This window comes from Microcebus murinus, chromosome 16, assembly GCF_040939455.1.
Source record: "Microcebus murinus isolate Inina chromosome 16, M.murinus_Inina_mat1.0, whole genome shotgun sequence".
NCBI lineage: Eukaryota > Metazoa > Chordata > Mammalia > Primates > Cheirogaleidae > Microcebus > Microcebus murinus.
In genome coordinates this window covers 63,544,336-63,555,222 of record NC_134119.1, presented here as the reverse complement: position 1 = coordinate 63,555,222, position 10,887 = coordinate 63,544,336, and the positions used below count along the sequence as shown (strand labels likewise).

The 10,887-nt window shown below is 57.9% G+C and overlaps 1 protein-coding gene across 3 annotated transcripts; it reads right to left on the bottom strand.

Annotated features, from left to right (window-relative positions):
• Positions 1 to 5,093: 5,093 nt before the first annotated feature.
• Positions 5,094 to 7,993, bottom strand: IRGC (immunity related GTPase cinema). 3 transcript variants are annotated; one of them, XM_012761269.3, is made up of 3 exons: positions 7,887 to 7,990; positions 7,400 to 7,474; positions 5,094 to 6,622 (listed from the first exon to the last, which is right to left on the bottom strand). In XM_012761269.3, the coding sequence occupies exon 3, from the start codon at positions 6,570 to 6,572 to the stop codon at positions 5,181 to 5,183; it is 1,392 nt and encodes a 463-aa protein (XP_012616723.1). In that variant the 5' UTR covers positions 6,573 to 6,622; positions 7,400 to 7,474; positions 7,887 to 7,990; the 3' UTR covers positions 5,094 to 5,180. The 3 variants fall into 3 exon arrangements, with proteins under 3 accessions (XP_012616723.1, XP_012616722.1, XP_012616721.1); XM_012761268.3 differs by lacking the exon at positions 7,400 to 7,474 and having other exon boundaries at positions 7,887 to 7,993; XM_012761267.3 differs by lacking the exon at positions 7,400 to 7,474 and having other exon boundaries at positions 5,094 to 6,659; positions 7,887 to 7,989.
• Between the last annotated feature and the right edge of the window lie 2,894 nt (positions 7,994 to 10,887).

The window sequence follows — 10,887 nt, the reverse complement described above, 5'->3', positions numbered from 1 at the left end:
GGTGTATATTTAGCCAGATAAGCCTCAGTTGTCAGAGCTGTAAACCCTTGGATCAGTCAGTCACTTAGAAGCAATAGTTAAAAATGTATCCTTAGGGCACAGTGGCTCACACCTGTAATCCTAGCACTCTGGGAGGCCGAGGTAGGCGGATTACTCGAGGTCAGGAGTTCGAAACCAGCCTGAGCAAGAGCCAGACCCCTGTCTCTACTATAAATAGAAAGAAATTAATTGGCCAACTAATATATATAGAAAAAATTAGCCGGGCATGGTGGCGCATGCCTGTAGTCCCAGCTACTTGCGAGGCTGAGGCAGCAGGATCACTTGAGCCCAGGAGTTTGAGGCTGCTGTGAGCTAGGCTGACGCCAGGGCATTACTCTAGCCCAGGCAACAGAGTGAGACTCTGTCTCAAAAAAAAAAATGTATCCTTAACAATGGATCTATAGATGACTCAACAGCTAAGGCCATCAAGGCTCAATAAACTTCCACAGATTCTCTTGCCAAGGAAGTGTTAGATAACAGAATTGCTCTGGGTTACTCGGTGGTTGAGCAACGTGGTGTTTGTGCAATAGCTAACACTACCTGCTACACATTGAAAAATCCCTCTGGGGAATTGGAAACACAATTGCGTAAGATAAGAAAACAAGCTGCCTGGCTTGAACAAATCTCACCAGATATGTCTGGATTTTTCTACCTGCTTAGTTGGCTACCTTCAAAACTAGGTTCATGGCTTAGAACTATTATTCAAACTGGACTTATTATAGTGTTGCTGATTATTTTTCGTATCATAATTTCTAAGCTTTGTTCTTTTTGCCTGCCTAAGCTTTGCAAAGCCAACTCGGGGACTAATTGTGCCAGCCGTTGTCACCCACCAGCCAGATCTTGCCGACTCTCCAGAGCTATGCTACTACCAATGAACTTTTTCTTAGGACCTGATGTAACACGCCTCTTTGGTTTTTTGTTTGTTTGTTTGTTTTGTTTTGTTTTGTTTTGAGACAGAGTCTGACTCTCTTGCCCGGGCTAGAGTGCCATGGCGTCAGCCTAGCTCACAACAACCTCAAGCTCCTGGGCTCAAGCGATCCTCCTGCCTCAGCCTCCCAGGTAGTTGGGACTACAGGCATGCACCACCATGCCCGGCTAATTTTTTGTATATATTTGTATTTGGCCAATTAATTTCTTTCTATTTTTAGTAGAGACGGGGGTCTCACTCTTGCTCAGGCTGGTCTCGAACTCATGACCTTGAGCGATCTGCCCAGCTTGGCCTCCCAGAGTGCTAGGATTACAGGCGTGAGCCTCCACACCCGGCCTAGTTAACATTTATTCATCACTTCGAGGTACTCATGGCTCAGAACAGCCTGGAAAAGATTTTCTTACTATTTATATTTGGTGCTGATTACCTTGTCCATCCATTACAAGGATGATTACCTTGTCCAAGACTACAAGCTAGGGCATGGGGTGTTAGGAATAGGACTGAGCTCTTGTGGTCCTAGGGTTCAAAGTCTTAAATATTTCTCCATACTTACCACGCACTGTGATACAATACAGGGCAGTGATTAAAAACTAGAACCTGGGCCGGGTGCGGTGGCTCACGTCTGTAATCCTAGCACTCTGGGAGGTCGAGGCGGGTGGATCGCTCAAGGTCAGGAGTTCGAAACCAGCCTGAGCAAGAGCGAGACCCCGTCTCTACTAAAAATAGAAAAAATTAGCTGGGCATGGTGCCACATGCCTGTAGTCCCAGCTACTCGGGAGGCTGAGGCAGGAGGATCACTCAGCCCAGGAGTCTGAGGTTGCTGCGAGCTAGGCTGACGCCACGGCACTCTAGCCTGGGTAACAGAGTGAGGCTCTGTCTCAAAAAAATAAAAAAAGGACTAGAACCTTCATCATCGCTGATAATAACATTTACTCCGGGCCAGCCACTATTCTAACCACATGCGTAATTGCATAAAGTGGACGTGCTCCGTCAGATCCTTTTGCCACACAAAACCCCCTGATCATTGCACAAAAGAGCACCCACATGTGTCAAGACCTGTTTGGGTGCTGCAGTCCCAGACCTAGAAAAAGAGAGACCCAGGGGCTCTGGTGCACTCGTGGAAAGATTGCTCCCTCGCTGCTGGCTTCTGAGGACCTGTGTCTGCCCAGGAACTGCAGGGCGCACGTAGGCACACCCTGTCCTGCCTCTGGGCCCTGGAATCCTTGCTGGTACGATGGATGGGGACAGCCAGCACAGACACCCGGGGATTGCACGATCGCGTCTCGTTCCAGACATGGCAGGGACTTGCCAGGTGACGCTGGGCAGGTCACATTACCACTGCAGCCTGGATTTCCCGCCTTCCTTAGGAGGGGACAGTTTCCTCACCTGTGAAGTGGAGCGGTGACTCCTCACAGCCCTCCCAGCTCTGCCGTCCTAATAAGACTTGGGGTTTGGCCGGGCACGGTGGCTCATGCCTGTAATCCTGGCACTCTGGGAGGCTAAGGCGGTGGATTGCTCGAGGTCAGGAGTTTGAGGTTGCTGTGAGCTAGGCTGACGCCACGGCACTCACTCTAGCCTGGGCAACAAGGCAAGACTCTTCTCAAAAAAAAAAAAAAAAAAAAGACTTGGAGTTTTAGTGCTGGTGGGGTGTAGGCAGAGGCTAGCTTGGAAAGGGCAGGGTGGGCAGCTGGGCCTTTGTGGGTGGCCATGGAAGTTCTGAGCAGGGAAGCGAGGGGTCTGCTGTGGACATTAGAAAGGTCCTTCTGTGGCCTTATTGGGAACATAACTGGAGCCTGGGAAACGAGGCAGGAAGGTGGGGCTGGAACTGGGTGCAAAGGGCTGCAATAGGGGAGGGTGTCAGGATGGGGCCAGGGCACAGAGAGATAGAGGCAGAAGGGACAGGATGTGGGGGCCACTTGGCTGAGGGAGTAAAGGGGAGAGAGGAGAGAAAAGTCACCCTTAGTCCAATGTCGAGAGCACATGATATTCCTGGCCTTTCCATCCCGGCCCCGGTGGGACCTGGGAGTCCTGTGTGTACGATAATGTCACAGGGTGCAGGGACGTGAGCCGTTTGGAGCCTGGACTTGGAAAGGAACTTCTCTCTTGAGCATCTGAGGATTTCCTCACCCCAATCTCCGCACCCCCACTGGTGCAGAAAGGCCCGTGTGAGCCCCAGGTGGCCCGGGCAGAGCCAGTGGAGAGGCCTCCGGGGAGAGGGGTCCTGTGCTCGGGGACAGAGCCCCGCACCAAGGCACTCGCTGCTCCATCCATCCTCCGGGTAAGGATGACCCCTCCTGGTCCGGAACTGTTTCCTAGAGTCAGGGGTAATGTGAGGCCCCCAGATGAAGCTAGGACTGTCACCAGATTCTGGAAAAATCTGCAGGGAGCAGATGTGAGCACCTGGGAGAGAGGCCAGCCCCGTTGTACCGCAGTCCCGCTGCCACTCGCCTCGTTCACGGCTCCCGAAGCCGCCTTGTGATCTTCGTGGACCTTGGACGGTTTCCCCAAGATGTCACCTCCCAGGCTGGGCGCTGGACCCCGGCCTTCCCCCTCACCCCCCGTGGCAGAGGCGGCAAAGGCTGGGAGAGGACTCGGCCCCCAGGTCCTGTTTTCCCCTAAAACGCCAGGGGCTTCCCCCTCGCCCCCAGCCAGGTGTCCAGGGCACTCTCCAAAGGGAGGCCCAGGCCCCATGACTCTTCTCCCAGCCGGTGTGGCTGAAACAGGCACCTCCCATATGCCAGACCCTGAATTGTCCCCGCCACCCTCGGTCGCTGGCCAGTTGCCCCAAACCCCACCTGAGTTCCTCGAGCCGTGGACTCGGGCTCTCATCTCGCACTGCCATGCCCGTCCTGCCCCGGGAGCCGCGCTCAGGAGGAAGGATCTCCTCTGTCCACTTTAAAGGTTCCTGGACCCTTGGCCCAGCTGGCCACGCTGGGCAGTGACTCAGCTTCCCTCCTGGTGGCCGGCCAAGCCTCGGGGGAGCTCCTACCCTCCCAGCTTCTCTGCCTCGGGGCAGTTTCTTTCTTCCCGACACAAAGTGGTCCCACTGGTTCCCAGCACCAGCCCTGGCCCCATACTGGGAGCGCCAACCTGGAAACTGCCCCTTTCCCTGCACCTAAATCCAGCCCTTCCCTGAGCCTTGTCTGAGCCTACAGAAGCCCTTGGGCGACCCTTGTCCCGACCTGCCCAACCCCTGCCCCCCGTCTCTTAGATCTTTAATTTTTTAAGCACGTGGGACCCTCGACTCAAAAGGTGGGAGCTGAGACACGGACAGGTACGAGGGTGTCATTCTGCGCCAAGCACAGAGTGAGGCACCTACTTGGTGCTTAGCAGTTTGGTCTCCCAGGGACGCTTGGGACAGACACAGAGCCCCTCACCCGTGTGGCAAGTGCCCTCTGTCACTCAGCCAGGTGCAGCTTTCAGAAACCTCACCACGGGCACTCACACTCAGACACCGCTGCCGCCCCGAACCCTGAGATGAGACCCACCCCAGGCCACCGAGTGGCGCCCTCTCCTCTCCTCTGATGCTCGTGGAAACCATGCGCTTGCGCTCTCTCCCCTCCGCTCTCACTCTGTGTCCCCCAAGCGGCACATGGAGATGAGTCCCGGGGCCACCTGGCCTGCCCTTCCCCTGCCCCTACCTGCCATCTTGCACAGGCCTGAGGGGGCCCAGGACGCCCGCTGTGCCCCACCAGTTTAGCCAGTTGCTAGGCACCATTGTGTCCATTCCGGGCACTGACTGGCTGCCTCTCCAGGGACAGCCTTTGGGACACGGGGTCCTCAGAAAGGGACATGAGATCGAAAGTACCTTGGTAGGACCCAATCCCCACTCAGCCAGCCACCCAGCTTGACGGTTGGCTCCTGTCTTGGCCTGTTGCCCTGCCGCCACACAAGTCCCCCTTGGCCAGCTGGGGGCCAGGAAGAGAGGCACCACCAAGGAGCCCACCGTCCACACCTGGAACCTGTCCCCCAGGTCATTCCTGTCCCCATGCAGTACGCCGCTCTTGGACTCGGCCCCCTCCCCCCTCCCTCCCCACGATGCCCCTCCCCCTGCACTGCGCCCACCACGAGCTCTGGTCACTCTCCCCGTCCCCTCCACACCCCTGCCCCTCAGCAACTGCTCTCATTGTCACCACACCGGTCTTATTTGTTTAGTCGATTGATTTTGTTAAGGCGTGGTTTGTGGGTCAGGCAAGGGGTGAGGGCTGCACTTTTATTTCTCTTCTAAGTCTCGCTTCTTCCAGCTGTCAAGAATGTACTTGAGGAGGAGGCCGAGCTTCCTGCGGACTGAGACTGGGGCTTCCTCGCCACCTCCCTCCCCAGACCCCCGTTTCTCCACGCCACCGTCACCAGCGGCCTCCAAGCCGACCTCCGCCTGGGACTCGTCCTCCTCCAGGGCCTTGATGCGGACGCGCTGGGCGTCCTCGGCCATCTCGTTGAGGCAGCCCTGGAGCATGGTGTAGACCGTGCCGAAGCTGATGCCACCGGCCACCAGCGTGCCGAACACAGGGATGCCCTTCTCGAAGGCGCGGGCCACCCGCATGGCGCCGTAGGACGACTGCGAGTAGAGCCGCAGGACGGCCTCGGGCGAGACCTCGTTGGCCAGCGGGGAGCGCATGACCGCGCGCAGGTCGCCCGCCTGCTTGCCCACCTGCTCGGCCAGCTTGGCCAGCGAGTCTTCGTCCAGGCCGAAGCTGCGGTGGTAGCCGCGCAGCGACCGGATGAGCAGGGCGTCGTCGTAGGCGGCCGCCAGCCCGGGCACCGGCAGGGCCTGGATGACGCCCGACACCAGGGCCGTCTTGAGCACTTGCTCCTGGAGCATGTCCTTCTTCTTCTGCAGGGCCTCCAGCGAGATGTCGGGCAGCGACAGCAGCCCCGCGTGGCGCCGGTGGGCGGGCAGGTCGTGCTCCCAGGTGGACATGAGCAGCGGCAGGTCGTAGCGGCTGGGCGAGAGGTTGGACACGAGGAAGACGCGGGGGTCGGCCACGCCAGCCGCCCGCAGCCGGTCCACGCAGTGGTCCCGGATCTCCTGCAGGACGATGACCTCGCTGTAGCCCGAGGGCCGCTGGGTGCGCGTGGCCGCCAGGTCCTCGTCCACCTTGGTGCGCACGAAGTAGAACTTCTTGCCCTGGCGCAGGATCTCCGAGGCCAGGCGGCTCTCGATGGCCCCGCAGCGGCGCGGGGACACCAGCAGGAAGAAGTCGTAGCGGCTGAAGTCCACCTGCTTCAGGTACTTGTCGGCCGGGCAGCCCGGAGTGCCGGCCCCGGGCAGGTCCCACAGGGTCACGTCGGGGAACTGCGGGTGCGGGTAGGGCGAGGGCTGCATTGTGGTCTCCACGACGCCCGTGAGCGCCGCGCCCGGGTCCTCGGCGCCCAGGCCGCGCAGGGCGTTGATGAGGGACGACTTGCCGGCGCCCGACTCGCCGGTGACACCCACCTCCAGGCCGGCGCTCTCTGAGGACGCCAGCAGCTCCCGCAGGCGGGAGGCGGCCTGGGGGATGTCGCCCGACTCGAAGGCCGAGCGCAGGGCCTCCAGCTCTTCCTTGGCCATGAGGATGGTGGTCTCCTCCTCCCTGGGCACCGACGGCAACTTCGAAGTAGCCATGGTGACCAGTGGTTCAGGGGGGGCGGGGGACGGGGAGAGTCTCGCAGCGTCTGCGGAGGAGAAGGAAGCCGTTCGCGCCTCCTGGGCCTTGGCCGGGGCAGGGAGAGACACCGAGGATGTGAAGGACGTCCCCTCCGGAAGCCCCACAGCTCAGTCTCCCCCAAAATCCAGGGGTACACTTTTGGCACCAGTTAGGGGACTTTGGGGGGTCTCACAGGCCCGGGTTCCCGACCCATCTCTGCCACTGACGTGCTGTGTGACCTGAGGCAAAATGGAGCGCCTCTCTGTGCTTGTTTGCTTCTCTGGGCAATGGGCATGAAGACCTGGCTGCCTCTGGAGGCACTGTCGGGAGTCTGCGGGGTGACCCGGGAGTGGGGCGGTTTTAGGGGTGCCCCTGTGCCCGGTAGGGCCCTGTGCTGACAGGGGCGCGGGGCCTGGTTTAACGCTGTGCTGACGCTCACAGAATTCTTCCTACTATCTGAGCCAAGGCCCCGCGTTTACATTTCGTGCGGAGCCCTGCAAACCACGCAGCCAGGGGCACAGGCCCCGTGGAGGGAGCAGCAGTGGGTGTGGGGGCAGCGCAGAGCAGTGAAGGGGGGGGACCCGCACCTGCAGCCAGACGGCCCGGGATTGAATCCTGGCTCTACCCCACGCCCGCTCAGTGATGTGGGCAAGACTCATGCTCTGCCTCAGTTTCCCCTCCCGTGTTCCAGAGCGCCCGTCTGATGGTCTCTCCTCAGATCCCTTCCTCCCCGCCTGGGAGCCCCCACCCCTACCCCTGTGGCTTCTCTCTCCCTTTCACACTCCCGCCCCTGCTGGCCACTTGCCTGCAAACACCTTTACTTGTTAAGACTCCTCAGAGAGCCCTGGGAGAGACGCTCCCGTCTGATCACTGTGCCCATCTGACAGGGACAGAGAGACTGAGGCTCACACAAGACAAGTCACGACTCCCGCCCGGAGGCACAGCCAGGACCCGAACCCCGTCCCCACTGGCTCTCTCTTCAGCCGTGTGTCTCTGCCTCCCGTCCTGTCCCCTTGGCCTCCCTGTCCCTTCCCCTCTGCTCCCCAACCCCACAGAAATGTCCTCAATGTCTCATCACCGCGTTCCCACCAGATCTGCCCCTCCTGTCCTGGGTTGGGGCATTTCCCCTGACTGTCCCCACTCCCGCCCATTGCCCCCTCCCCCCTTCCTCCCCTTCCCTTCCTGGGGAGGGGCGAGTGAGTGGCTAGAATGTGGGCCCAGGGAGTTGGGGCTGGCACGGGAAGGTCCCGCCGCCACCCACCCACTGGAGAGCCCTGTCCTGCGGGACTCACCTGCCCTGCAGCCTGTCCCTCTCCCCTCACACTCTCCCCACTGGTGGGGTCTCCTCCCCTGGGAGTGGAAAGCCAGCCCCTGTTGCTAGGACACGTAGTGACAGCAAGCAGCAGCTCATTGGCCGGCCAGCCTGAGTGCAATAATGTGACAGTGATGTCAAGGGCGGGGCCTCAAGGTGGGGCAGGGACCCCCAAACCCCCAGCCACTCACGGGGCCACCGCCCAGTAACGCTGGGTCCTCAGTCCCCCTTGCAGGCCCCAGAGAGGGTTTTTCTAACACTGAGACTTGTTCCAAGCCCTCCATGGTCTCATCGCCCCAGGACAAAGTCTCAAATGCTCTGCTAGCCTGGCTGCCGAAGCCGGGTCATTGCAACCCCAGGCCAGTGTTGTCTCACGGCTTCCAAAACAACCTGCTGCGACTCTAAGACTGGTTTTGTCCATTGCTGTCACTCACCAATCAGAACTTGCCAGCTCCTCAAAACTTCCAGAGCACCACTGAATGTTACAAAAAACAATACATAACATTTCTCCCTTTTTTTCTTTTCCCCCGAGACAGAGTCTCACTCTGTCCCCCTGGGTAGAGTTTATTTTACTTAGCCGTGGCGTCAGCCTAGCTCACAGCAACCTCAAACTCCTGGGCTCAAGCGATCCTCCTGCCTCAGCCTCCCGAGTAGCTGGGACTACAGACATGTGCCACCATTCCCGGCTAATTTTTCTATTTTTAATAGAGACAGAGTCTGGCTCTTGATCAGACTGGTCTCGAACTCTTTTTTTTTTTTTTTTTGAGACAGAGTCTCGCTTTGTTGCCCAGGCTAGAGTGAGTGCCGTGGCATCAGCCTAGCTCACAGCAACCTCAAACTCCTGGGCTCAAGTGATCCTCCTGCCTCAGCCTCCCAAGTGGCTGGGACTACAGGCATGCGCCACCATGCCCGGCTAATTTTTTCTATATATATTAGTTGGCCAATTAATTTATTTCTATGTATAGTAGAGACAGGGTCTTGCTCTTACTCAGGCTGGTTTTGAACTCCTGACCTGGAGCAATCTGCCTGCCTCAGCCTCCCAGAGTGCTAGGATTACAGGTGTGAGCCCCTACGCCCCGCCTGGTCTCGAACTCTTGACCTCAAGTGATCCTCCCACCTCAGCCTCCCAGAGTGCTGGGATCACAGGTGTGAGCCACCATGCCCGGTCGCATTTCTCCTTTTTGCGAAAATTAAAACCTCCTATTTGCTCTTCAATCGTACCAAGGACCACCCGATCTGTGTGTATGCCCCAAATAACAACTCTTTCTTTCCAAATAAAATAAGAAATTTAAAAATTTGTCTCTACAGGACGGGTGCGGTGGCTCATGCCTGTAATCCTAGCACTCTGGAAGGCAGAGGCAGCAGGATTGCTTGAACCCAGGAGTTTGAGGTTGCTGTGAGCTGGGCTGCCGCCATGGCACTCACTCTAGCCTGGGCAACAAAGCGAGACTCTGTCTCAAAAAAAAAAAATTGTCTCTGCATACTTTCTTTCACTTTGACCCAGGTTGTTCACTTGCCCTTCGCTGCACTGTCTACTCACCTACCCACTGCGAAACCAGCAACGTGGTCCCTGCCAGCAGGACCTGCCTGTCCCCAGCCAGGACTCTGGGCGCGTGGTGGCAGCACGGTGGCCCCCACAGCCCGACTCCCTGAGCTCTGGCCTCCTCCTTCCCCGGAATCGTAGTGTGTCTTCTCCACCAACCCCCGGATCGAATCCCAGCTTGGCACCAACTCCTCCATAACACCCTTCTCCATCCTGTTCTCTCCTCCTCTGCTTCCTCGGGACCATTTAAAGTGGCATCAATGTGACAGCGAGGGAGGTGGAGCGGAGCGAGACAGGGATGGGCGAAGAGGGAGAGGAAAAGTGCTCTCGAGGAAAGCGGGGTTGAGGGGGGGAAGAGAATCTTCAAGAGAAAAGACATCAGGAAAGTCAGGCGGGGAGAAGGGCTGGACAATAGGCCAAGCCAGAGGGACCCACAGACAGGCACAGCGAGGCGCCCACGCCCGGCCCACTGGGACACCCCTGGGTGCCAGCAGCTCCCCTTGACCCTGTCCTCCTCCCTGCAGTTCCCAAACATCCCTCTGCCCCTCTTGTCCTTTTATGACCCTCTCATTTCTGCCCTGTCCCCCCAGACCACGCTCCCCGGAGTCTCCCCCAGCCCCATGTCCTAGGCCATTTCTAGAAAATGCTACTTGAAGGGTTTTCCTGATCATCTGCAGGTCAGTTCCGGAAAGGAGCCTCAGAAAACAACCGAGGGGGAGACAGGGGCTCAGGAAAAGATTAGACTCGCTCCAGAGAGCTGGGGCGGAGTGGCCTGCTGACCACAGCGTGCTCAGGGCCAGGCCCTCGGACACCAGGCTGGGACTTTGGGACTTCATCGTGGGGCGATGAGACCACGGAGGCTTTTGAACAAGTCTCAAGAGGGAGGTTAAAAAAAAAAAAAAAGAAAAGAAAAAGGTAAGACCAGCAGCCGTGCAGCTTCACTCGTATCCTCATGAACTGACACAAATGCTGGGATTAAAACTGTTCGCGGACATTCCCAGACACCAAGCACGCAGACCCGCGGAGAGCCAAGACCCCTCACCCACATCCATGCACACACACACGCGGCCCAAGAGGGAAAGGAAAGACACAGAAAGACTCAGCATTCAAGAAAAGCAAGACTCAGACGCACAATTACAAAAGCCTTGCAAACACTGCAGATCTTTTTTTTTCTCTTTTTTTTAGACAGAGTCTCACTCTGTTGCCCGGGCTAGAGTGAGTGCCGTGGGCGGCAGCCTCACTCGCAGCAACCTCAAATTCCCAGGCTCAAGCAATCCTGCTGCCCTCAGCCTCCCAGGTAGCTGGGACTACAGGCATGCGCCACCATGCCTGGCTAATTTTTTCTATATATTTGTAGTTGGCCAATTAATTTCTTTCTATTTTTAGTAGACACGAGGTCTCGCTCTTGCTCAGGCTGGTTTCGAACTCCTGAGCTTGA